Source organism: Aythya ferina, assembly GCF_964211825.1.
Source record: "Aythya ferina genome assembly, chromosome: 38".
NCBI lineage: Eukaryota > Metazoa > Chordata > Aves > Anseriformes > Anatidae > Aythya > Aythya ferina.
In genome coordinates, this window is record NC_140335.1 from 85,605 (window position 1) to 107,053 (window position 21,449).

The 21,449-nt window shown below is 61.6% G+C and overlaps 2 protein-coding genes and 1 long non-coding RNA gene across 3 annotated transcripts; 2 read left to right on the top strand and 1 right to left on the bottom strand.

Annotated features, from left to right (window-relative positions):
- Positions 1-1,780: 1,780 nt before the first annotated feature.
- LOC311426129 (integrator complex subunit 5-like) lies at positions 1,781-7,341 on the bottom strand (the record flags this gene model as incomplete). Its single annotated transcript, XM_084502298.1, has 3 exons — positions 7,273-7,341; positions 5,311-5,570; positions 1,781-4,824 (listed from the first exon to the last, which is right to left on the bottom strand). Exons 1-3 carry the CDS (start codon positions 7,326-7,328, stop codon positions 1,781-1,783), a joined length of 3,360 nt encoding a protein of 1,119 aa, XP_084358424.1. The 5' UTR covers positions 7,329-7,341.
- A 2,751-nt stretch (positions 7,342-10,092) lies between these two features.
- On the top strand, positions 10,093-11,086 carry LOC311426144. The gene is made up of 2 exons (XR_014686605.1): positions 10,093-10,495; positions 10,579-11,086. It is a non-coding gene; the product is annotated as an uncharacterized lncRNA (long non-coding RNA).
- A 5,364-nt stretch (positions 11,087-16,450) lies between these two features.
- LOC311426145 (uncharacterized protein) lies at positions 16,451-21,232 on the top strand. Its single transcript, XM_084502312.1, has 16 exons — positions 16,451-16,689; positions 16,781-16,860; positions 16,958-17,092; positions 17,199-17,278; positions 17,394-17,505; positions 17,628-17,717; positions 18,612-18,716; positions 18,810-18,962; positions 19,082-19,236; positions 19,323-19,614; positions 19,708-19,884; positions 19,983-20,138; positions 20,235-20,336; positions 20,440-20,542; positions 20,647-20,706; positions 20,865-21,232. Exons 1-16 carry the CDS (start codon positions 16,554-16,556, stop codon positions 21,140-21,142), a joined length of 2,214 nt encoding a protein of 737 aa, XP_084358438.1. The 5' UTR covers positions 16,451-16,553; the 3' UTR covers positions 21,143-21,232.
- The last annotated feature ends 217 nt before the right edge of the window (positions 21,233-21,449 follow it).

Here is a 21,449-nt window from a genome sequence, read left to right on the forward strand (position 1 = left end):
CCAGGTCCCCCCAGACCCCTTTGGGTGCCCCCAGCCCCCCCCCAAACCCCTTTTGGGCTGCCCTGAGACCCCCAGAGCTGCCCCCAGACCCCTTCAAGACCCCCCCAGACCCATTTTGGGTGCCCCCAGACCCACTTTAGGTACTCAGAGACCCCCCCAGACCCATTTTGGGTGCCCTGAGACCCCCTTTGGGTGCCCCCAGACCCAATTTAGGTATTCAAACACCCCCCCAGACCCCTTTTCCTGCCCCCAGGCCCACTTTAGGTCCTCCCAGCCCCCCCCCAGCCCCCTTTTAGCTACTCCCAGACCCCCCCAGACCCATTTTGAGTGCCCCCAGACCCCTTTTAGCTACTCCCAGCCCCCCCAGACCCTTTTTGGGTGCCCCCAGACCCATTTTAGCCCCATTTTGGCTTCCTGGAGGCCCCCTTTGGGTGCCCCCAGACCCCTCCAAGACCCCCCCAGACCCCTTTTAGCTACTCCCAGCCCCCCCAGACCCCTTTAGGGTGCCCCCAGACCCCTTTGGGTGCCCCCAGACCCACTTTAGCCCCCCTTTGGCTGCCCCCAGCCCCCTTTTAGGTCCTCCCAGCCCCCCCAGCCCCTTTTTAGGGACCCCCAGCCCCCCCCTATGTCCGAAACCTCCCCGCCAGCACCCCCAGGCTGCCCACGTTGCGATGCAGCACCCATGGGTGCCCCCAGACCCCCCCCAAACCCCTTTTGGGCTACCCTGAGACCCCCAGAGCTGCCCCCTGACCCCTTCAAGACCCCCCCAGAACCATTTTGAGTGCCCCCAGACCCCTTTTAGCTACTCCCAGCCCCCCCTAGACCCCCTTTGGGTGCCCCCAGACCCATTTTAGCCCCCTTTTGGTTTCCTGGAGGCCCCCTTTGGGTGCCCCCAGACCCCTCCAAGACCCCCCAGCCCCCCCCAGCCCCTTTTTAGGTCCTCCCAGCCCCCCCCAGCCCCATTTTAGCCCCCCCCTAGGTCCGAAACCTCCCCGCCAGCACCCCCAGGCTGCCCACGTTGCGATGCAGCACCCATGGGTGCCCCCAGACCCCCCCCAGACCCCCCCCAAACCCCTTTTGGGCTACCCTGAGACCCCCAGAGCTGCCCCCGACCCCTCCAAGACCCCCCCAGACCCCTTTTGGCTGCCCCCAGACCCACTTTAGGTACTCAGAGACCCCCCCAGACCCATTTTGGGTGCCCTGAGACCCCCTTTGGGTGCCCCCAGGCCCACTTTAGGTACTCCCAGACCCCCCCAGACCCATCTTGAGTGCCCCCAGGCCCCAGACCCCCCCAGACCCATTTTGAGTGCCCCCAGGCCCCTTTTAGCTACTCCCAGCCCCCCCCAGCCCCCTTTTATCCCCCCCCTATGTCCGAAACCTCCCCGCCAGCACCCCCAGGCTGCCCACGTTGCGATGCAGCACCCATGGGTGCCCCCAGACCCCCCCCAAACCCCTTTTGGGCTACCCTGAGACCCCCAGAGCTGCCCCCTGACCCCTCCAAGACCCCCCCAGACCCCTTTTGGCTGCCCCCAGACCCACTTTAGGTACTCCCAGACCCCCCCAGACCCCTTTTGGGTGCCCCCAGACCCATTTTAGCCCCCTTTTGGCTTCCTGGAGGCCCCCTTTGGGTGCCCCCAGACCCCTCCAAGACCCCCCAGCCCCCCCCAGCCCCCTTTTAGGTCCTCCCAGCCCCCCCAAGACCCCTTTTAGCTACTCCCAGCCCCCCCCAGACCCCTTTTAGGTCCTCCCAGCCCCCCCCAGCCCCCTTTTATCCCCCCCCCTATGTCCGAAACCTCCCCGCCAGCACCCCGAGGCTGCCCACGTTGCGATGCAGCACGCTGTGCAGCGCCGCCAGGCACCCCCCGGGATCCCCCAATTCCCCTTCCCTCCCCGAAACCCCCCCGGCTCGACGCTGGGGGACCCGAGCTGGACCCCCCCGAGGATTTAAAGACCCCCCTCCTTGTTCCCTCAGGTAACCCCAGAGGCTGAGCAGCAGCAGCTTCACCTCGAAGGGCGCCAGGCGGGGGAACAGCTCCTGCGCCTTGCCCAGCACGGGGGGCAGCATCGCCCCCTCGGCCAGGCAGCCCACCAGGGCGCACGACGCCCGAAGGTGCCAGGGCGAGGAGGAGGCCGAAGGCTCCCTGCAGGCGTCCCAGTGGGCTACCAAGGTGGCCAGCAAACCCCTCAGCACCGGCCAGCAGCGGGCCAGCACCGGGGGTCTCCCCGCGGCCACCACCCGCAGCAAGGGGAAGAGGAGGGGGTGCTGGCGGAAGCGCCTCAAGACCCCCAGGTCCCTCTCCAAGCTGCCCCCCCGGCCCGGGTCGTCTTGGGGGGGCCAAGCCGGGTCCCCCCCCGCCGCCCAGGGGCACACGGCTTCCACCAAAGCGGCCGCCACGGCTTGGGGCCCCTCGCACCCAAGGGTGCCGGGGGGGGAAGCGGGGTCGGCGGCGCGGCAGCAGCGCAGGAGGACGCCCAAAAAAGTTTGGGTGTTGCGGGAAATTCGGTGCTGGGGGTGCCGGGGGGGGCCCGGGGGGGTTTTGAGCCCCTCTCCGATCACCCCCGCGTGGAAAACGGAGCAGACGCCGCCGGGGAAGTCGACGGCGGCGGCGAAGCGGCGGTTGGCGTCCAGCAAAGAGGCTTTGGAGGGCGGTTTGGGCAGCTCGGGGGGGTCCTCGGGGGGGTCTCCCGGGGGGGTGAAAGCCCCAAAAAGCTCCGCGTTGCCCCCCCGGAGCGCGGCTTCCACCAGGAGCTGGAGAGCGGCGCGGGCGGCCGATGGAGACGTGGCGCAGAGACGCTCCAGCAAACGGGCCCCGTGGGCTAACGAAGAGGCTCGGGTGGTGGTCCCGGAGTTTGGGGGGGGGCCGGGGGGGTCCCCGAAATCCGTGGGGAGGCGGAGGAGGAGGAAGAGGTGGTGGACGGCGGCTCGGAGCACGGCGTGGAGCTGAGCGGGGCGCAGGGAGCGCGGCGCGGGGAGGGCGCAGAGCAGCAGCGCGGCGGCACCGGCGACCTCTCCATCAGGATGTAGCAAGAGTTGAGCCAATTCCGGGAGGTTTTGCCCCAATTCCGTGCCCAGCTGGGAGCCCAAAGGATCCTCCGGGGTGGCTGCGACGAGGAAGGAGAGGTTCCGGAGCAATCTGGAGAGCTGGGGGGGGGCCAAGGCCCCGGCGTGGATGCGGCGGACGCAGGCGGCGGCGGCGGCGGCGGGGAGGTCGGCGAGGCTGGGGGCCAGCACGGCGTGGAGCTGGGTGGCCAAGGCGAGCTGCTGGGGGGTCGTGGCCAGCGCCAGGAGGTGGAAGAAAGCCTCGGGGGGGCCGTGGGGGGCGGCGTAGACGGCCAGGAGCCCCAGGAGCTGGTGGAGCCAAAGGGAGCGCTTGGGGTCCAGGCGGAGAGCTTCCAGGCAAAGGTCGCGCTCCCGGCCGCGGAGAGCTTCCAAAAAGGGGATGGGGCGAGGGGGGGGGTCTCCGGGGTTGCCCCCCCCCACCCCTACCCCCCCAGCAGCACCCCCTCCCCGGCCGTGCACCAGTTTTTGGAGGTGGAGGAGGAGGAGGGAGAGCAGGCGCTCGCAGGCCTCGCGGACGCCGTCCGGGAGAGGGGGCGGGGGGGTGGGATTAGGGGGGGAAAGGGTGGGATTAGGGGGGGTAGGGGTGGGGTTAGGGGGGGTAGGGGTGGGATTAGGGGGAGAAAGGGTGGGATTATGGGGAGAAAGGGTGGGATTATGGGGAGAAAGGGTGGGATTATGGGGGGTAGGGGTGGGATTAGGGGCGGAAGGGTTGGCGGGGGGGATATTGGGGTTATTATTGGGATTATTGGGGTTGTTGCTGGGATTGTTGGGGTTACTGGGGGGGATATTGGGGTCGTTGAAGGGATTATTGGGGTCGCTGAAGGGATTATCGGGATTACCGAAGGGATTATCGGGATTACCAAAGGGATTATCGGGATTATTGAAGGGATTATCGGGATTATCGGCCTCGGGGCCGTCGGGGGGGGGCTTGCGAGCCCCGGGGGGGGCGGCGGTGTCCAGGAGGAAGCGCAGGGTGCGGGGGGCCCCCGCCGAGGTCTGCCCCAGCAGCCTGACCAGGACCCCCCCCAAGCCCTCCAGCTCCTCGCGGGGGAGGGGGGCGAAGCGTTGGTGGAGCTGGGCCAGCACGGGGGGGGTGAGGGCGGCCACCAGCTCCCCCCAAACCGCCCCCAAAAGCGGGGGGGACAGCAGGGCCAGCTGTAAGAGGAACCCCACGCCCCCCCGGGCCCCCCCGCCGGGGGCTAAGCTGGCGTGGAAAAGCCTCAGCAGCTCCTGCCTGATGCTGGCCCCGTGGCGCGACGCCAGGTGCCCCAAAATGCCCACCACCGAGGCCAATTTGGGGGCCCCCCCGGGCCCTAAGGGGGGCGCCGAGACCCCCGAACCCCCCCCGGGGGCTTCGAGGTGGGCGCAGTAATCCTTGAGGCCGCAAGCCAGCACCCTGCTGATGATGGTCCCGGGGAAAGCCCCCCCGACGTGCGCCACCACCCAGTCGAAGTGGGGGGAGTGCTGCAGGGAGGTGTCCAGCAGGGCGGCGACGCAGGCGTCGGGGCAAGACCCCAAAAGGGCCCCGAAACACTGCCCGTAGAGCTCCAGCAAGGTCCTGGTGGCCTCGCAGCCCGTCCAGAGCTGGAGGAGTTCGTTGAGCCCCCGGGCCCCGTGGCGGCCGGCGTAGCGGCTGCTGAGCTGGCCCAGTAACTCCACAGCCCAACTGGCCACCACTGGGGCCCAGGCGGCGGGTTTGGAGCGCACCAGGGAGGAGAGGGAGCGGCGAGCCTCCCGCACCACCTCCACCAGAGCCCCCGGGGGGGCGGCCGAGGGGAAAGGGGGGGGTTGGGGGGGGAAATGAGGGGGTTGGGGGGGTAAAGAGGGGAGTTGGGGGGGTAATGAGGGGAGTTGGGGGGGTAAAGAGGGGAGTTGGGGGGGTAAAGGGGGGAGTTGGGGGGGTAAAGAGGGGAGTTGGGGGGGTAAAGGGGGGAGTTGGGGGGGTAAAGGGGGGAGTTGGGGGGTTAAGGGGGGTAATGGGGTGGGGTGGGGGGGTAATGGGGTGGAGTGGGGGGGTAATGGGGGGGTTAGAAGGGTTCCTGGGGTGGTGTGGGGGGGTAACGGGGTGGGGTGGGGGGCGCCTGGGGGGGTTAGAAGGGTGGCTGGGGTGGGGTGGGGGGCGCCTGGGGCGCTGTGGGGGGGTCTTGAGGTGGGGTGGGGGGCGCCTGGGGGGGTGATGAGGGAGCCGGAGGGGGGGAGATGGGATCCAGAGGGGGGGAGATGGGAGCCGGGGGGGGTGATGAGGGAGCCGGGGGGGTTTAGGAGGGATGCGGGGGGGTTGAGGGGGGTCCCGGGGGGGTTTTGGGGGTCCCCCCGGTGGCGGAGGTGGGCGCAGACTTGGTGGTCGAAGACGCCGGCGAGGTGGTGCAGGACGGCGTGGCGGGCGGGGGGCAGGCGGCGCAGGAGGCGCAGGGCGCAGCGGGCGTGCTCCGGGGGGGGCAAGGGGGTGCCCTGAGCGGGGTCCGAGCCGCTGAGGAAGGCTTTGATCTCCTGGGCCAGCTCCTGGGGGCTGCGGGGGGGGGAGAGAAGAGAGAGAAAGGGGTTAATTGGGGGTAATGGGGGTAATTGGGGGGGTAAGGGGGTAATTGGGGGGAGAAAAGGGGGAGAAAGGGTTAATTGGGGGGGGTTATGGGGGGTAATGGGGGAGATAAAGGGACATAAAGGGTTAATGGAGGGGCAATGGGGGGTAATGGGGGGGTAAATGGGTAATTGGGGGGGTATTGGGGGGAGAAAAGGGAGGATAAAGGGTTAATGGGGGGTAATATGGGAGATAAAGGGTTAATTGGGGGGGTAATGGGGGGGTAATGGGGGAGATAAAGGGTTAATTGGGGGGTAATGGGGGGGTAAATGGGTAATTGGGGGGATAATGGGGGGAGAAAGGGTTAATGGGGGGGTAATGTGGGAGATAAAGGGTTAATGGGGGGGTAATAGGGGGATAAAATTGGGGGGGGGAGGTAAAGGGTTAATGGCTTGGGACTCCTGGGGCAGCTCCTGGGGGCTGGGGGGGGGAGAGAAAGGGGTTAATTGGGGGGTAATGGGGGTAATTGGGGGGTAATGGGGTAATTGGGGGGGTATTGGGGGGAGAAAAGGGGGGAGAAAGGGTTAATAGGGGGGTAATGGGGGGTAATGGGGGAGATAAAGGGTTAATGGGGGCAGAAAGGGGGGGATAAAGGGTTAATGGGGGTAATAAGGGAGATAAAGGGTTAATTGGGGGGCAATGGGGGGGTAAATGGGTAATTGGGGGGGTAATGGGGGTAATTGGGGGGTAAAGGGGTAATTGGGGGGGTCATGGGGGGAGAAAGGGGGGAGAAAGGGTTAATGGGGGGTAATGGGGGTTAATGGGGGGGGTAATGGGGGAGATAAAGGGTTAATGGGGGCAGAAAGGGGGAGAAAAAGGGAAATAAAGGGTTAATGGGGGGTAATGGGGGGAGAAAGGGTTAATTGGGGGGGTGAAATGAACGGGGGGGTACGGGGGGGTGAGAGGGGGGGTGGGGGGGGGGTAAAAGGGGGGCGTAGGAAGGGGGGGGGAGGGGGGAGAGGTTAAGGAAGGGGGGGGGAGTTAATGGGGGGGGTGGAGTTAATGGGGGGGGGCCGAAGGGGTCTTGGGGGGCACCCGGGGGGATCCAGGGGGGTCCCGGGGGCTTTTGGGGATCTCGGGGTTTTTTTTGGGGGGGGTCCCGGGGGTTTTGGGGGTCCCGGGAGGTTTCAGGGGGGTCCCGGGGAGGTCCCGGAGTCCTGGGGGGAGCTCCGGGGGGGCTCGGGGGCGTTCGAGGGGGGGGGCCCGGGTTTTTTTTTTGGGGGGGGGGGGGGGGTCCCGGGGGTTTTTGGGGGTCCCGGGGGGGTCCCGGGGGGGGGTCCCGGGGTTCTGAGGGGGGGGTCCCGGGGGTTTTTGGGGGGGTTCCCGGGGTCTTTGGGGGTCCCGGGAGGTTTCGGGGGGGGGGTCCCGGAGTCCTGGGGGGGCTCCGGGGGTCCCGGGTTTTTTTTGGGGGGGTCCCGGGGTTTTTGGGGGTCTCGGGGGGGTCCCGGGGGGGGTCCCGGGGTTCTGAGGGGGGGTCCCGGGGTCTTTGGGGGTCCCGGAGGGTCTCGGGGGGTCCCGGGGGGGTCCAGGAGTCCTGGAGGGGACCGGGGGGGGGATCGTGGAGTTCAGAAGGGTCTGGGGGGGGGGGGGGTCCCGGGTTTTTTGGGGGGTCCCGGGGGGGTCCCGGGGGTACCTGAGGGGCGGCCGGGGGGGGCTGGCGGCCCCGGGGGGGTCGCAGAGCGCCGACATGGCGGGGCCGGGCCGCGGGCTGCGCGCGGGGCGCATGCGCAGAGCCTCACCGCGCCCCTCCCGGAACGGCGCTTCCGGTGTCACCGCCAAAAGCTTCCCCCCCGGAAACGCAGATACAGAAACGGGGCAGAAAGAGCGAAAAGCAGGGCAAAAAGAGCAAAAAGCAGGGCAAAAAGAGCGAAAAGCAGCCCAAAAACAGCAAAAAGCAGCGAAAAAAGAGCAAAGAACGGTCCCCAAACAGGAAAAACAGCCCCAAAACAGGAGAAATCAGACCCCAAAACAGAAAAAAAGCCCCCGACACAGCAAAAATAAATCCCCAAATCGGGAAAAAAAAAAAAAAAAAAAAAAAAAAAAAAAAAAAAAAAAACAGCAAGAAACATACCCCCAAAACAGGAAAACAAAAAAAAAAGGCAAAAAACAAACAAAAAACACTCCAGAAATAGCAAAAAGCAGCCCCAAAATAGCAGAAACCTGCCCCAAAACAGCGAAACTATCCCCAAAACAGGAAAAGAGACCTCCAAAACAGCAAAAAAAAAAAAACAAAAAAAAAAAAACACCCCAAAAGGTGTAAGAAACATACCTCCAAAACAGAAATAAATAGATAAATTAATAAATAAATAACCTCCAGAAATAGCAAAAAGCAGCCCCAAAATAGCAGAAACCTGCCCCAAATCAGCAAAACTATCCCCAAAGCAGGAAAAATCACCCCAAAACCAGCCCCCCTAAAATAAATAAATAATATATTTTTTTTTAAAAGCACCCCCTCTGTTATAAATGAGGATACAACTCGATCTGAATATAGCAATAGTTATAAAAGGAAAATAAACAGCGCTGGGTGCACGGGAAGTCGTTGCTCTACCAAGACACACACACGAACATGAAACTTGCTGAAATATACAGAATTTTTACATTTTTATTTTTATTTTTTTACATTTTACATTTCCTTTTACAGACTAAACCCGGGTACACCCATCCATATGAACACCTATAGAGAGGTACAATCAGAACAAACAATCGCTTCAGTCAAAAAACTTAAGTCAAAAAACTTGAATCTCTACGTCAAACTTGAACGCAACTTTAAGTCAAAAAGCTTTAATCCTTTAAGTCAAAAGCAGCAACTTCCAGGCCTTAACATCTGGAGAACAGCAACCCCAAACGGCGTGGCATCTCCTGAATCCCCCTTCTTGTATCTGATATTGTATAAATTCACCTTAGGGTAGAGTAAAACTTGTAATTAAAATATAATGAGAACAAAATAGACGACGTCTTGTTATCTGTCGATTTTCTGCTATGTTGGAGCATCTTTTTAATTAAAACATCCCGTTATCCTTTGACCTTCAGTTAGGTTGAAATTTGAGCTAACTTGAGCCAAATCGGCATTCCTGCAGCTTGGAAAACAACCAATTCAGCCAAATCAGCATTCTTTAGCAAAAAAAAACAACTGATTTAGCCAACTTTAGCATGGTGAAAAGTGCAAGGATTGATAAGCTAATTAGCATAGAAAGCGAGAGTAGATGGGTTTAGGTAATTAATATGTATAGAGTTAATTGAATATTAATTGTTTTGCTGTATAAATATAGTTTGTCACTTCTTTACAAATATCAACTTTCTTTATTAATATCAACCATCTGCTCGACACGAATTATTAATCCACTGGGGCAATCTGGGGGTATTTGGGGGAATCTGGGCCTATTTGGGGCCTTTTGTGCTTTTTTATGGCAATTTGGAGCCGTTTGAGGTCATTTGGATTCATTTGTGCCTGTTTGGGGCTATTTTGATCCCTTTAGGACAATTTTGAGCTGTTTGGGACAATTTGGGGGCATTTGGGGTAAATCAGGCCTATTCGGGGCCTTTCGTGCCTGTTTGTGGCCATTTGGAGCTGTCTGGGTCCATTTGAGTCCACTTGTGCCCGTTTTGGGCTATTTTGGTCCCTTTGGGACAATTTGGGGGCATTTGGGGTAAATCGGGCCTGTTTGTGGCCATTTAGAGCTGTTCAGGGCCACTTGGGAGATTTGTGCCTGTTTGGGGCCATTTAGTATAGTTTGGGGAAAATTGGGGTCGTTTGGGGCCGATTGGGGCAATTTGGGGTCGTTTGGAGCAATTTGAGGTAATTTGGACCCATTTGGGGCCTTTTGTGCCCGTTTGTAGCCATTTGGAACTGCCTGGATCTATTTGAGTCCACTTGTGCCCATTTGGGGCTATGTTGGTCCCTTTGAAGCAATTTGGGGCCGTTTGGGGCAATTTGGGGGCACTTCGGGGCCACTTGGCTCCTTTTGGGTCCATTTGGGGCCGTTTGGGGCAATTTGGGGGCACTTCGGGGCCACTTGGCTCCTTTTGGGTCCATTTGGGGCCGTTTTGGTCCATCGGGGTCCATTCGCCCCCGGAACCCCCAGCTCGCGGTCACCGCCCGCGGCCGGTTCCTTTTCCCCCCTAATCCCAAACCACTTCCAGCGCCCGCCTTAACCCCGCCCCTTTCCTTCTCAGGGCGGCGCCGCTCGCTTCCCATTGGTCGTCTCCGCGCGCCGCCGCCGTTGATTGGCCAAGAGGCGGCGCGCGCGCGGCGGCCGCCCTATAAAAGCCACTGCGCGGCTGCTCCGCGGCCATTTTGTGAGCGAGGTGCGGAGGGGACGGGTGCTCCTTGGGGGGGGGGTGGAACCGAGGGTTGTGGGGCCGGGGCGAGGTTGTGAGGCACGGGGGGGATTTGTGGGGCACGGGGGGGGATTTATGGGTTCGAAAGTGTTTTTCTTTGGGTGGAAAACGGTAGTTTTGGGGCTAGGAGGGGTTGGGGCCTCCAGTTCTTGGCAGGCCCGGGCGGTTCCGTGCCCGGCCCTGTGATGTTCGGAGGCAGAGCAGCGCCCGGCGCGAAGTCTTCGGTGCCTGCGGCCTCCTCCGCCGGTCCTACCCTCACGTGCCGGGACAGGGGCTCCCCCCAGCCCCCCCTCGAGGCCCCAAACCTCCCCCCCCCGGCCGCTGTCTCACACACCCGTTGTTTCTCCACAGGTGCCCCTGCAGGAGCCTGAGGGGAGATTCTCCTCACCCAGAATCATGGAGTGTTTGCCGCAGCAGCGATGCGCCATCAAACTTTGCGTAAAAAGAAAGCACGGATGAGCAAACCCAAGCCGAAATCCACGCTCATTTGCTTTTTGCCATGGAGTCATCCCCAGGGAGTTTGTACCCCCCGGACAAACAGTGAATGCGTTTTTTTATGTGGAAGACTTGGCCCCCCCCGGACTTTTTTTCTCTTCTCCAGGATCAAATCGATGCTCCGGGGGAAGCGTCACACCTCGGTAGAGGCGCTTCAAGAGGCTGTGAGCAGGGAGCTCAACGGCGTTCCGGTCCCGGCGTTCCTGGAGGCGTACGAAACCTGGAAAACGCAGTGGCAGCAGTGTGTAGATGCGGAAGGGTGCTACTTGGGCAAATCCTAAAAGTCCGTTCTATTCTCCTGAATAAATTATTTAAAAAAAAATTAATCCGTGAGCCCAGCCCCACAGGGTGATGGAGGGCAGCCCCAGAAGGGCACTCAGCCCCATAGGGGGACTTGGGGCCACCCTATAAGGGTGCCCAGCCCCATAGGATGATGTGGGGCCGCCCCCTATCAGCACCCAGCCCCATAGCTGGGTGCTGAGACCCACAGGGGAGCCCCATAGAAGGGTTCCCAGCCCCATAGCGCCCCCAAACTGCCCTGTTGTGCCCCCCAAAGCTGCCACCCAGCCCCTGGTCCTCCAGGGCCGCTCTGCCCTCCCACTCTGCTCCTCCAAGTCATCTCTATGGTTTCCAGCCCACTCCATAAGGGCCACAGGCACCTCTCTATGGTTCCCAGTCCTCCACTCCCTGGTCCTCCAACACCTTTATGGTTCCGAGCCCTCTCTTTGGTCCTCCAGCCATCCTCTCTAAGGTCGGCTAACTCTCTATGGTTTCCAGCCCCCTCAATAAGGTCCACAGGCCGCTCTCTATGGTCCTCCAGACCCGTCTCTATGGTCTGCCACAACCTCTCTATGGATCCCTGTCCTCTATGGTACTGCGACCCCTTTCTATGGTCCTCCACCGTCTCTATGGTTCCGAGCCCTCCCTTTTGTCCACCAGCCCCCTCTATAAGGGCGACAGGCTCCTCTCTATGGTCGTCCTAGACCCATCTCTATGATTCCGAGCCCCTCCCTTTGGTCCTCCACCCATCTCTATGGTTTCCGGCTCCCTCTGTAAGGTCCATAGGCCCCTTTCTATGGTCCTCTACAGCCGTCTCTATGGTCTTCCAACCCCTCTCTATGGTTCCAATCCCTCTCTTCGGTCCTCCAGCCTCTCTCTATGGTTCCAAGCCCTCCTCTCTATGGTCCTCCAACCTCCCTCAGGGCCCCTCAGCCTCTGTCCTGGGGCTGCACCGGGAGGGGGGAGCCGAGGCCGGGCCCCCTTTTGGGGTCTTCTTTAGAAAAACGAAATTCTGAAGGCCTGGGATGAAAAAAGGGTTTTGTGGTTGTAGAGTACGTGGTAAACACAACATTTCAAGGATATGTGTAGAAAAATGAGGGGTCAAACCCCAGCCCCATTTGGAGAGAAGAAAGTTTTAGTTTGGTGTATTTTTCTTTGAGAGGATAAAGTTTTGAGAAGACATCCTTCTATTTCGGTCAAGATTGATTTTGGGATAATCCAGCCCTTTCAGCCCAAAAGCTCCCTTGGAGGTCAGAAAACCTCCTTAGACCATGCCCGGAGGAGTTTAAAAGGTTTAGGGGCGCGCTTTCATGAGGCACTGCTCCAAATGAGGTGGAGAGATCTTTCCAACCTTCAAGATTTCAGAATTCCAGGCTCAAAAAACTCACTTTTTTGACATCCAAACGCCACTTTTTAAAATCCAACCCTTCCTTTCCAAGAGCCTGAATTCTCACTGCATGCTTAAACCCTCCTTTTTCACACCAAGTCCTATTTCCCAGTGCGAGGGGACCCAGTTTTTAGGGTCCAAAGCCTCATTTGTGGGTTTCAAAACCTTTGCTTTCAATTCTAAGCCCATTTCTGAGGCCTCAAGGCCAAGCCTGGGGGAAAACCTGCCCCTTGGGGGGGGGGATTTTGCTGCCTTGGGGGAGGTGTTTGGGGAGATTTAGAGGTTTTGGGGTGTTCTGGGAGGCTTCCCTGGGAGTGGTGGGGGGCCCCTCGGGGTGGTGGGGAGCTACTGGGGGTGAGGAGGAGCCCCGTTTGGAGAGAATAAAGTTTTAGTTTGGTGTATTTTGTTTTGAGAGGATAAAGTTTTGAGAGGATAAAGTTTTGAGAAGACATCCTTCTATTTCGGTCAAAATTTATTTTGGGAAAATCCAGCCTTTTCAGCTCAAAATCTCCCTTGGAGGTGAGAAAACCTCCTTAGACCGTGCCCGGAGGAGTTTAAAAGGTTTAGGGGCGCGCTTTCATGAGGCACTGCTCCACATGAGGTGGAGAGATCTTTCCAACCTTCAAGATTTTATCTTTTCCAGCTAAAATTCACAAATCATGGGTTTGTGAAGGGTAGGTCCTGCCTAACTAACCTGATTTCCTTTTATGATAAGATCACCCGTATGGTGGACCAAGGGAAACCAGCTGATGTGATTTTTTCGGACTTCAGCAAGGCTTTTGACACGGTTTCCCATAGGATCCTCCTGGACAAAATGTCCACCATACAGCTAAATAAAAACATCATATGATGGGTGAGCAATTGGCTAACGGGCAGGGCCCAAAGGGTTACGGTAAATGGGGCTGCGTCAGGCTGGCGGGCGGTCACCAGTGGGGTCCCTCAAGGCTCCATTTTAGGGCCGGTACTTTTCAATATTTTTATAAACGATCTGGATGTAGGAATAGAAGGTATTTTGAGCAAGTTTGCTGATGACACCAAACTTGGAGGAGTTGTGGACTCCAATGAGGGCGTAAAGGCCTTGCAGAGGGATCTGGACAGGTTGGAGAGCTGGGCGATCACCAACCGCATGAAGTTCAATAAGAGCAAGTGCCGGGTCCTGCGCCTGGGACGGGGAAACCCTGGCTGCACGTACAGACTGGGCGATGAGACGCTGGAGAGCAGCCTAGAAGAGAGGGATCTGGGGGTCGTGGTAGACAGCAAGTTGAATATGAGCCAGCAGTGTGCCCTGGCAGCCAGGAGGGCCAATCGTGTCCTGGGGTGCATCAAGCACGGCATCGCTAGTAGGTCAAGGGAGGTGATTGTCCCGCTCTACTCTGCGCTGGTGCGGCCTCACCTCGAGTACTGTGTGCAGTTCTGGGCACCACAGTATAAAAAGGACATGAAGCTGTTGGAAAGTGTCCAGAGGAGGGCTACGAAGATGGTGAAAGGCCTGGAGGGGAAGACGTACGAAGAACGGCTGAGGTCACTGGGCCTGTTCAGCCTGGAGAAGAGGAGGCTGAGGGGAGACCTCATCACAGTCTACAACTTCCTCGTAAGGGGGTGTCGAGAGGCAGGAGACCTTTTCTCCATTAACACCAGTGACAGGACCCGCGGGAACGGGGTTAAGCTGAGGCAGGGGAAATTTAGGCTGGACGTCAGGAGGGGGTTCTTCACAGAGAGGGTGGTTGCACACTGGAACAGGCTCCCCAGGGAAGTGGTCACTGCACCGAGCCTGTCTGAATTTAAGAAGAGATTGGACTGTGCACTTAGGCACATGGTCTGAACTTTTGGGTAGACCTGTGCGGTGTCAAGAGTTGGACTTGATGATCCTTAAGGGTCCCTTCCAACTCCGGATATTCTAGGATTCTATGATTTGCATAAGGGACTACAAGATGGCCGCCCTCCCTCAGGGCCCCTCAGCCTCCCTCCTGCACCGGGAGGGGGGACCAAGGCTGGGCCCCCCTTTTCGGGGTCTCCTGGGCCGGGTGGTGCCGTTGTTGGGGTTCTGTCATTGGGGTCCCGTCATCGGGGTCCCTTTGTGACTGGGGGTTCCCTTTGTGACAGGCAGCTCTGCTCCTGGGGCTCACTGCAGAACATCACCGGGACCAGAGCGAGGGGAAAATGAGAGATCATTGAAAGTGAGTGAGGGGGGACGGGACGGAGGCCTGGGGGGCACAGCGGGGGGCTGTGGGGCGCTCGCAGCGGCTCTCCCTGTGTTCCTCCTCCTGGAGGTCTCTTCCGACCCTAACGACTGAGGACTCTAATTAGCAGAAGCCCCCCCGTTCCCAGAGCCCCCCCACTCCCTGACACGGCCCCCCCAGAAGCCACGGGCAGCCATCTCCCCTCAGCCCCTCGGTGCTCCAGGAGGGAGCACAAAATGGCCGCCCTCCCTCAGGGCCCCTCAGCCTCTGTCCTGGGGCTGCAGCGTGAGGGGGGAGCCGAGGCCGGGCCCCCTTTTGGGGTCTTCTTGACCAAAAAAATGGAAATTTTAAAGGACTGGGGTGGAAAATGGGGTTTTGTGGTTTTACAGCATGCGGGAACGCGCAACATGTCAAGAAGTTGTGTGGAAAAAGGAGGGGTCACACCCCAGCCCCGTATGGAGAGAATAAAGTTTTAGTTTGGTGTATTTTGTTTTGAGACGATAAAGTTTTGAGAGGATAAAGTTTTGAGAAGACATCCTTTTATTTCGGTCAAGTTTGATTTTGTGAAAATCCAGCCTTTTCAGCTCAAAAGCTCCCTTGGAGGTCAGAAAACCTCCTTAGACCGTGCCCGGAGGAGTTTAAAAGGTTTAGGGGCGCGCTTTCATGAGGCACTGCTCCAAATGAGGTGGAGAGATCTTTCCAACCTTCAAGATTTCAGTATTCCAGGCTCAAAAAACTCGCTTTTTTGACATCCAAACGCCACTTTTTTAAATCCAACCCTCCCTTTCCAAGAGCCTGAATTCTCACTGCATGCTTAAACCCTCCTTTTTCACACCAAATCCCATTTCCCAGTGCAAGGGGACCCGGTTTTTAGGTTCCAAAGCCTCGTTTGGGGGTCCGAAGCCTCATTTGGAGGCTTCACCCTCACCCCAGGGACCTCACCCTCACCCCGAGGGGCCCCCCACAACCATGGGGTCTCCCCGTCACTCTGAGGGGCTGCTCACCACCCTGAGGAGCTCCCCACCACCCTCGGGTATCCCCTTCTCTCTGAGGGGCTCCCCACCATTTTGAGGGATCCCCATCACCTCGAGGGGCTCCTCCTCACCCCCAGTTGCTCCCCACCACCCCGAGGGGCCCCCCACCACTCCCAGGGAAGCCCCAAGACCCCAGAGCAAAGCTCAGAGGGAGCACAAAATGGCCGCCCTCCCTCAGGGCCCCTCAGCCTCTGTCCTGGGGCTGCGGCGGGAGGGGGGAGCCGAGGCCGGGCCCCCTTTTGGGGTCTTTTGTAGAAAAAATCGAAATTCGGAAGTCCTGAGGTGGAAAACAGGGTTTTGTGCTCGTAGAGTACGTGGTAAAGAAAATTTCAAGGATTTGTGTTAAAAAATGAAGGGTCAAACCCCAGCCCCATTTGGAGAGAATAAAGTTTCTTTAGGTATATTTTGGTTTGAGAGGGTAAAGTTTTGAGAAGACATCCTTCTATTTCGGTCAAGATTGATTTTGGGAAAATCCTGCCTTTTCAGCCCAAAAGCTCCCTTGGAGGTCAGAAAACCTCCTTAGACCATGCCCGGAGGAGTTTAAAAGGTTTAGGGGCGCGCTTTCATGAGGCACTGCTCCACATGAGGTGGAGAGATCTTTCCAACCTTCAAGATTTCAGTATTCCAGGCTCAAAAAACTTGTTTTTTTTTAACATCCAAACACCACTTTTTAAAATCCAACCCTCCCTTTCCAAGACCCCAAAGCCTCACTGCATGCTTAAACCCTCCTTTTTCACACCAAATCCCATTTCCCAGTGCGAGGGGACCCGGTGTTTAGGGTCCGAAGCCTCATTTGTGGGTTTCAACACCTTTTCTTTCAATTCTAAGCCCACTTGAGAGGGCTCAAGGGGGAAACCCTGCGCCCCTTGGGGGGGGATTCTGCTGCCTCAGGAGGTTTGAGGGAGATTCGGGGGTTTTGAGGTGTTCCGGGAGGCTGATGAGGGCGTGAGGTGGCGGGGCTGAGGCTGGGCCCCCATTCTGGGGTCCCGTATCCGGGTGGTGCCGTTGCCAGGGTCCCTTTGTGACATGGGGGGGGGGGGGCCCTTTGTGACCCGCGCCGTGTCCCACTTTAAAAGCCGCGGCGGCGGCTCCGCGCCCCCATTGCCTGTCAGGACAGGGCAGGAGCGAGGAGGAGCGAGCCGGAGCGCCCCGAGAGCGTTGCTCCATCGCGTCCCTTCGCGCCCACCCCGCCTCGAGAGCCATGTCAGGCAAACCCCCCCGTCGGCCTCGCGTGGCCTGGGTGGACAGCTGGGCCACCCCCATCGACGAGTCCTCCTACATCGTGCCCGAGGATGAGGAGGAGGAGGAGGATGAAGAGGTGGCGGCGCCGCCTGGCCGTGAGTGCCGGACCCCCCCCACCTGTCACAAAGGCCCCCGGGGGGGTCGCCAGCACCCCCCCTGATCGCCCCCCTTGCTCTCTGCCCGCAGCCTTCGACGGCCTGGAGGTGTACGTGCTGGAGGAGGAGGCCGTGCGCACCATCGACGAGTTCGTCAAGACGTGGATCGAGGTAAAAGCTGGGGGGCTGCGTGGGGGGGGTGTGGGGGGGTGCTCCCAGCTCTGGGGGGCCCCCCCACCCTCTGACCGCTGGGGGGCTCGTGGCGCAGGTCCCGCAGGGCGAGGAGCAGAAGATGAAGTTCCTGGAGAGCATCTGCAGCGTCTGCAGCACCGCCCGCGAGTCGGGGCTGGCCGGCGGCTTCGCCGACTTCTGCCGCCGCTGCGACTTGTGCAGGCATCTGCAGGTGAGCTGGGGGGGGGCGAGACAAGGCGGGGGGGGCGCCCGAGGGGACCGCCGCACCCTTGGGTGCCAGCTCCCAGCTCCCACCCCCTCTCTCTCTCCCCCCGCAGCGCCTGATAGAGAAGGAGCCCCTGGACCGGCTGGAGACGGCGGTGCGGGAGCAGGCCATGCTGGCTGTCGCTGCCCTCAGGTAGGCGCAGGGCGCGAGAGGGGGGGGATTTGGGGGGGCGGAGGGGGGCTTTTGGGGCAGGGGGGGCCCTGGGGGCCGCGCCTCAGCCCCTCTGCGCCCCCCCCCCACCCCACAGCTCGCTGCAGGTGATCTGCGAGGACAGCATGCAGCGGCTGCTCACCGCCTGCTTCAGGAGCGTCTTCATGCTGCCCCCCAAGGAGAAGCTCAGCGCCCGCAACTTCGTCATGGTGGGTGCTGCGCCCCCTCCTCGTGCCCCCCGCCCATGTGCAGGGTCTGTGTGTGTTTGGGGGGGGTCCCCGGGGGCCTTCCCGGGGGCTCACCCCTTGCTTTTCTCCCCCCCCCCCCCCAGACGATGCACGCCTTGGACAGCATGCTGCAGCTGCTGCTGCTCAGCCCGCCCACCACCAGCTTCCCCTCCAAGCTGCAGGGCGTCGTGAAGGTCTGGCCCGTGCCGGGGGGGCTGCTCCTCACCTGGGGGGGTTCTTGTCACCTGGGGGGGGTCTCGTCACCTGGGGGGGGTTCTTGTCACCTTGGGGGGTTGTCATCACCTGGGGGGGGTCTCATCACCTGGGGAGGGGTCTCATCACCTGGGGGGGGTCTCATCACTTGGGGGGCTTCTCCTCATCTGGGGAGGGTTCTCGTCACCTGGGGGGGGGTCTCGTCATGATCTGGGGGGGCTTCTCGTCACCTGGGGGGGGTTCTTGTCACCTTGGGGGATTGTCATCACCTGGGGGGGGTCTCATCACCTGGGGGGGCTTCTCCTCACCTGGGGGGGGTCTCGTCACCTGGGGGGGGTCTCGTCACCTGGGGGGGGTTCTTGTCACCTTGGGGGGTTGTCATCACCTGGGGGGGGTCTCATCACCTGGGGGGGGTCTCATCACCTGGGGGGGGTCTCGTCACCTGGGGGGGGTCTCATCACCTGGGGGGGGGTCTCATCACCTGGGGGGGGGTCTCGTCATGACCTGGGGGGGCTTCTCCTCACCTGGGGGGGTTCTTGTCACCTGGGGGGGGTCTCATCACCCCGGGGGGCTTCTCATCATCCTGAGGGTCTCCCCAGCCCCCCAAGTTGCTCCGCAGCCCCCCGAGGGTCTCCCCAGCCCCACAAGTTGCTCCCCGCCCCCCAAGCTGCCCCCCTGCTTTCTGAGGGTCTCCCCAGCCCCCCAAGTTGCTCCCCAGCCCCCCAAGTTGCTCCCCACCCCCCAAGTTGGCCCCCAGCCCCCCGAGGGTCTCCCCACCCCCCAAGCTGCCCCCCAGCCCCCCGAGGGTCTCCCCAGCCCCCCGAGGCTCCCGCCCCCCGCCCCCCCAGCCCTCCTCTCCCGCCGTGTCCCCGCAGGCCCTGCTGCGTTTCTGCACCTCGCCCAAGGCGCTGCCCCGCCGCCGCGCCATGATGCGGCTCCACAAGATCGGCGACTTCCTGGGCAAGTGCTCCTCGCTGGAGGTCAGTGGCTTCTCCCCGTTCCCCGTGCCCCTCCCCGCAGCCCCGCGGACCCCCTCCCCGGCTGAGCCGTGTCCCCCCCCCCTCTTTCCGCAGCCCTTCGGCAGGTACCTGCTGGAGCAGCAGCGCACGGAGCTGATGCTGACCTGCCTGGAGCTGGCGTTGCACGAGGTGCCCGAGGAGGACAAGCAGTGGGTCTCCTTCTTGATGAACGCGGCGTGGGAGGACCCCATCAGCTGGTTCGCGTCGGTGAGTGCCCCCCCAAACCCGAAACCAGGCCGGGGAAGGAGAGGAGAGGTAGAGGAGAGGCCGCTTCTCACCCCCCGTGTGTGTGTGCGTGTGTGTGTGTTTGTCCCCTTTGCCGCCAGGTCCCGCACTTCGTCATCTTCTTCCGCCAGAAGCTGGACGAGAAGCCGCCGCCCGCCGTGCGCCAGAAGCTGCTGGAGGTGCTGGTGCACATGACACGCTGCTATCCCCACTCCGTCATCATGTCGATAATGTTGATCTGCCCCGCGAGACAGAGGTACCGGCCCCCCAGCCTCCCGAAAACCCCACAGGGCCCCCCCAAACCCCACAGGGCCCCTCAGCACCCCCTGTCTGTGCCCGCAGATCCTCGATGGAGATGTGGGAGGCGATTTTCAGCGCGCCCGGCATGACGGAGAGGCTCCTGAAGGAGGTTTGCGTGCTGATGCAAAACAAGACCATGCGCATGCACTTCGGGACGCTCAAGGATGACGAAATCCTCCTGCTCGGCCTCATGCAGACCCTGAGCCCCGAGGACCCCGTCCCCGCCGTGCTGCAGGACGTGGAGTGCCTGAAGAGATGCATGAGGACCACCAACTTCCACCTGCTCTGGATCGGGCTCAAAGGGCTGGCGGTGATGCTGGAGAGGCCCAGGATGGTGAGTGCCCCCCCCCCGCCCTCCCCCGCACACCCTGCCCTTCCCCGGCCCCGGCGGCCCCCTCACGCCCCGGGCTCGCTGCTGTCGTTGCAGGGGCTAACGGGGATCATCCTGCTGCCCTACGTCCTGGCCACCCTGCGCTTCGGCAGGCCCCACATCACGGCGGCGGCGCTGGCGGTGTGCTGCAAGATCCTGCGCGCCCTGAGGAAGAGGTCGGCCAGCTACACCTCCCTGTGGCTGGTCGATCGGCTCACGCCTTACTTGGACAACGTAAGTGGTGGTGGGGGGAGGCTCCCGCGGCACCCACCCCGCGCCACGGCCTCGCGGGCGAGGAGCGCTCAGCCTCCGTCCTCCTCTTCCTCCTCCAGGAGGCCGGCATGGTGCGGGAGAGCGCCATGAAGCTCTTCAGCGTGTGCATGGAGCGCGTGCTGTGGAAGCACCGCAGGAAGATGTGGAAGAAAGTGCACAACGTCCTGCTGACCCTCTACCTCCGCATGAGCGAGGACAGCCCCAGCGTGGCCAAGGTGAGTGGGGCCCACGGGGCGGGGGGAGGCTGGTGGCGGGGCCGGAGGCAGGCGGCGAGGAGCTGAAGCCGACTCCCTGCCTCCGCTGCCCCGCAGGCTGCCCAGGAAGCCCTGATGGCCGGGTCCGAGCTGCTGTGGTGGGACGAGCTGCAAGAAGTGGCGCACATGAACCAGACCTGGAGGATCAGGGCCTGCCTGGTGAGGGCGGCCTCCGCGCTGAGGCTGGACGGGGGTGGGGGTGGCGGGGGGGGGGAAAGGAAGGAGGCCGGGGGAGGCTGACGGAGCCCCGCGGCCTCTCCAGCTTCAGCAGGACCGAAAACGGGTGGAGGAGCGTCTGCAGAGGAGCCGGGCCTACCTGGCGGACCCCCAGGCGTCGGTGCGCGAGGAGGCCGTCAGATTCATCGGTGAGCTGCCCCCCGCCCGTCCCCCCCCCCTGCCCCCGCAACGGCCCCGGGGCCTCCCCTCGCCCTCCCCGGGGCGGAGGCTGACGGGCGGCTTCTGATCCTAGGGCTCGCGGCAGAACATCACCGGGACCAGAGCGAGGAGAAAGTCAACGAAATCATAGCGAGTGAGTGAGGGGGGGGGCCGGGGTGGAGGCCGGGCCTCGGGGAGGCTGGGGGGGCGCTCGCAGCGGCTCTCCCCGCCTTCCTCCCGGCCGGGGGGCATCCTGGAGGGGTCTCCCCCGGGCCCGAGCGGAGGCCGCAGCCTCTTTCTGTCCTCCCGCAGTCCTGGAGCCCATGCTGGACGACGCGGAGCCCTCGGTGCGTGAAGAGACCGCCCGCACCATCCAGGCCGTGAGGCAGCATCTCCGCTGGCTGCAGCGCCCGCGGGATCCCTGGTACGTGCAGGTGGCGCACTGCTTCTTGCCTCGGAGATTCTGGCAGGTGCTGAAACTGAAGCCCGAGCCCGAGCCCGAGCCCGACCCCCAGAAGACTCCCGAAGAAACTTCGGGATCCGAAGACTCCTCCCTGGACTCAGCTCCGTGCCAGAGCACGGACAGCTAGCGGGCCTCCAGCCCACTGGCGGGGGTTTTGGATGCCTCCAGGAAAGGAGCCTCCAGAACCCCCCCCCACCGCCACAAAGAAATTAAAGAAATGCCATCTGCTTATCCAGAGCCTCCTGGGGTCACTCCTCAGCGTCCTCCGCAGCCCCCCCGGCATCCTCCCAGCTCCGCACCCGCCTCCCTCGAGCAGCTCCCGTCCTCCCGGAGCTCAGGGCCCAGACCGGGACGCCATGTCCCCCTCCCAGCCCCCCAGGGGCAGAGCAGAGGAGGACGAGGACCTCTCCCCACCTCCTGAGCACCCCCAGGAG

Excerpts from the sequence above, each read along its gene's own strand:
- LOC311426145 (XM_084502312.1), top strand. The coding sequence starts at position 16,554 with ATGTCAGGCAAACCCCCCCGTCGGCCTCGCGTGGCCTGGGTGGACAGC. Across the intron at positions 16,861-16,957 it reads TCGTCAAGACGTGGATCGAG|GTCCCGCAGGGCGAGGAGCA; the intron begins GTAAAAGCTGGG and ends CTCGTGGCGCAG. Across the intron at positions 20,707-20,864 it reads AGTCAACGAAATCATAGCGA|TCCTGGAGCCCATGCTGGAC; the intron begins GTGAGTGAGGGG and ends GTCCTCCCGCAG.